Source organism: Electrona antarctica, assembly GCF_951216825.1.
Source record: "Electrona antarctica genome assembly, chromosome: 16".
NCBI classification, from domain to species: domain Eukaryota; kingdom Metazoa; phylum Chordata; class Actinopteri; order Myctophiformes; family Myctophidae; genus Electrona; species Electrona antarctica.
Window position 1 is genome coordinate 1,885,282 of NC_136797.1, and position 3,108 is coordinate 1,888,389.

Genomic DNA, 3,108 nt, shown 5'->3' on the forward strand with positions numbered 1-3,108 from the left:
CACACACACACACACACACACACACACACACACACACACGGACCGGTGGTGGTGACAACAGCCCGGTGCACTGAAGGCACGGACCCCCCCATGCGGACCACCAAGAAACAGTCCTGGATCCGGATCCCCCACCAAAAACAAAAACACGTTTTATACAATAATATTCTAATTTACAATAGAATAGATTTAATAACCAGGTGCGTAATTATTGTGGCGGGTATTTCTTCTTCAGTCGGAACCCTGCCGGATGGTGACAGGAACCAAGTGGACCTTATAATAATCTAGGAATTCATTCCAGGGATTTATTTTATTCCTCTCAGGTTTTTAAAGGAGCTATTTTTGTGTGTTTTTATCTCCACTTTGTGTGTGATTTTTTTTCTCTCTCTCACTCCTGACCAACCGGAGCTATTATAATAACAATATCCAGCGGCTGTCTCTTCTGTCCCAGGCCGGGCATCGGCGTGTGGTTTGCGGGGTGAACATTTTCAGTTCATCGGTTCCTATTCCAGCCAACCAGCGGTTGTTTTGTTTCATCGGAACGGAGGAAGGAAGGAGCAGTGGTTTGGTGTTTCTTCCAGGCAGCGGTGCGCCTCTCTCCCGGCCGAGCTTCAGTGCGTGATTTGCGGGTATAAACATTATACACCGAGTCAGACAGCGGTTGTTTGTTGTTGTTGTTGGAGCAACAGTGCAGGGTGGTGGTGGGTTTTCTCCCCCCCCCCCCCCCCCCCAGAAAAAAAACATCATTTTCAGCGGTGCTCTTCGCTGCTCCCAGGCCGAGCATCAGTGCGTGATTTGCGGGGTAAACAGCTCATCGACCCGCAGCGATTGGTTGGAGGCTTGGAGGAGAAGGGAGTTTTTTTTTTTTTTACCCAGGGCGGGGACATCATTTTCAGCGGTGCTCTTCGCCGCTCCCAGGCCGAGCATCAGTGCGTGATTTGCGGGGTAAACATCTCATCAACCCGCAGCGGTTTGTTGGAGCAAGGAGTATTTTTTTATCTACCCAGAGGGAACATATAATTTCAGCGGTGCTCTCCGCCCGCTCCCCAGCCGAGCACCAGTGAGTTTTCCCCGTCGTGGAGGTGGTGGTGGTCCGCTCCCGGGTCGGCGGCCTGGGGTTCCCGGGGACCCCCTCCTGCACCTCCCCCGTCGTCATGACGGTCCAGTGCGCGGGCTGCGCGCGCCCCATCACCGAGCGCTGGATGCTCAACGTGCTGGACCGCGCCTGGCACGCGCAGTGCGTGCAGTGCGCGGACTGCAGCGGCGCGCTCACCGACCGCTGCTTCAGCAGGGACGGAAAGCTGTTCTGCAAAGCCGACTTCTTCAGGTAAATAGATCTATAAGACCTTTGAATTAGACTTCTTCAGGTAAATAGATCTATAAGACCTTTTAATTGAATTAACTGTTCTGCAAAGCCAACTTCTTCAGGTAAATATAAGACCTTTTAATTAACTTGCAAGGCCGACTTCTTCAGGTAAATAGATCTATAAGACCTTTTCATTTAATTAACTGACTGCAAAGCGGACTTCTTCAGGTAAATAGATCTATAAGACCTTTGAATTAACTGTTCTGCAAAGCCGACTTCTTCAGGTAATTAGATCTATAAACCCATTTAATAAACTCAACTGCAAGAGAGACTTCTTCAGGTAATTAAACCAAACATGCTTTTATAAAAACCCTTTTTCATTTTATTTTCTACTGCAAGACGGATTAAAAACATGCTTTTATAAAACCTATTTTATTTTATTCTACTGCAAGACGGAGGTAAAGTAAACATTATAAATGTGTTTTTGAGGCCCTCCTATAGACAGGTTCAATGTCTGTTTTTAGTTCAATGTGTTTAGTTCAATGTTTGACAACGAAGGGAACATTTACGTCATCTTGTGCCCTAAACACAAACATTAAATGCCATTAATTAACAATAAAGATAATTTATAATGTTTGTGTTGGCACCGTTTGTTTTACATCGCCATTACATCACCTAATCATAGCGTGATAAGAGCGCCACTCACTTCACACGGGTGTGATTTTTAGAGAACATTATAGGCTAAAAAAACAGACTTCTTCAGGTAAACAGCTTTTTGGAAACTATAGACACCATTAGGCCAAAATAACCTGATATATACAAGCTTTTTACTGTATTATACAAAACCTTGCAGAAGAGCTTGTTATTTAAATTGTAGATCATTAAGCTAGAAAATACATTCGTTAAAATAAAGCAGTGTTTTTTTTTAATCCCATATTTATTTTAGATAATCTATATATAGGCCAAAAAACAAACCGATCTACAGGCTTCTCCAAGGCGTTGTGAGCTTGTAGATCGTTCCTTTTTTAATATAGATTAGGCTATACTGCAAAATCGACTGTATTTCAGGTGAGAAGCTTTTTAACGATACATTCGATGAATTGGGTACAATACAAAATACCCTAATGGAAACAACAAGCCTCTGTAGGCTGTACTTTCTTTCTTTCCTGCATCACATGTGCTTATTTTGCAAACTATAAACTGATAATCAATCAAATTCAAATCAATCAAACGAACCCATACTTTTTTTTTGACAGAACATTATAGGCCAAAATAACCCCGATCTACAAGCTCACACAACGTGTGTGAGTTTAATGTTTTTTTTTAGTTCAATGTTTGTTTTTTAAACGCCATTGACAATGAAGGGAACACTTACGTCATCTTGTCCCCTAACATAAACATTAAATGCCATCAATTAACAATAAAGATAATTTAATGTTTGTTTTGACCCCGTTTGTTTTACCATCATCATCATTACATTACATCACCTAAAGATGATAAGAGCGCCCCTCACTTCACACGGGTGTGATGTTTTTAAAGAAGATATTTGGCTGTTATGATGAGTCAGAGTTAATTGGCATTTAACTCAACACCGTTTTTACCTAGAATAGAATTAACAGAGAGATTTTAGAGAAATATAGCATCCTGGATGAACTCCCGTTTACTCCACAATACATTAATATAGCATCCTGGATGAACTCCCGTTTACTCCACAATACATTGATACATAAATATAGCATCCTGGATGAACTCCCGTTTACTCCCGTTTTAATATAGCATCCTGGATGAACTCCCGTTTACTCCAC

The 3,108-nt window shown here is 42.3% G+C and overlaps 1 protein-coding gene across 1 annotated transcript in view; it reads left to right on the plus strand.

The window, feature by feature from the left end:
* Positions 1-1,151: 1,151 nt before the first annotated feature.
* Positions 1,152-3,108, plus strand: part of LOC306940209 (LIM/homeobox protein Lhx5-like) — a gene marked incomplete at both ends in the record, with an annotated part of 39,473 nt that continues 37,516 nt past the window's right edge. Inside the window, one exon of the mRNA XM_079525231.1 lies at positions 1,152-1,324. Coding sequence (XP_079381357.1) covers positions 1,152-1,324 — 173 coding nt within the window. The remainder of the gene's footprint in view (positions 1,325-3,108) is intronic.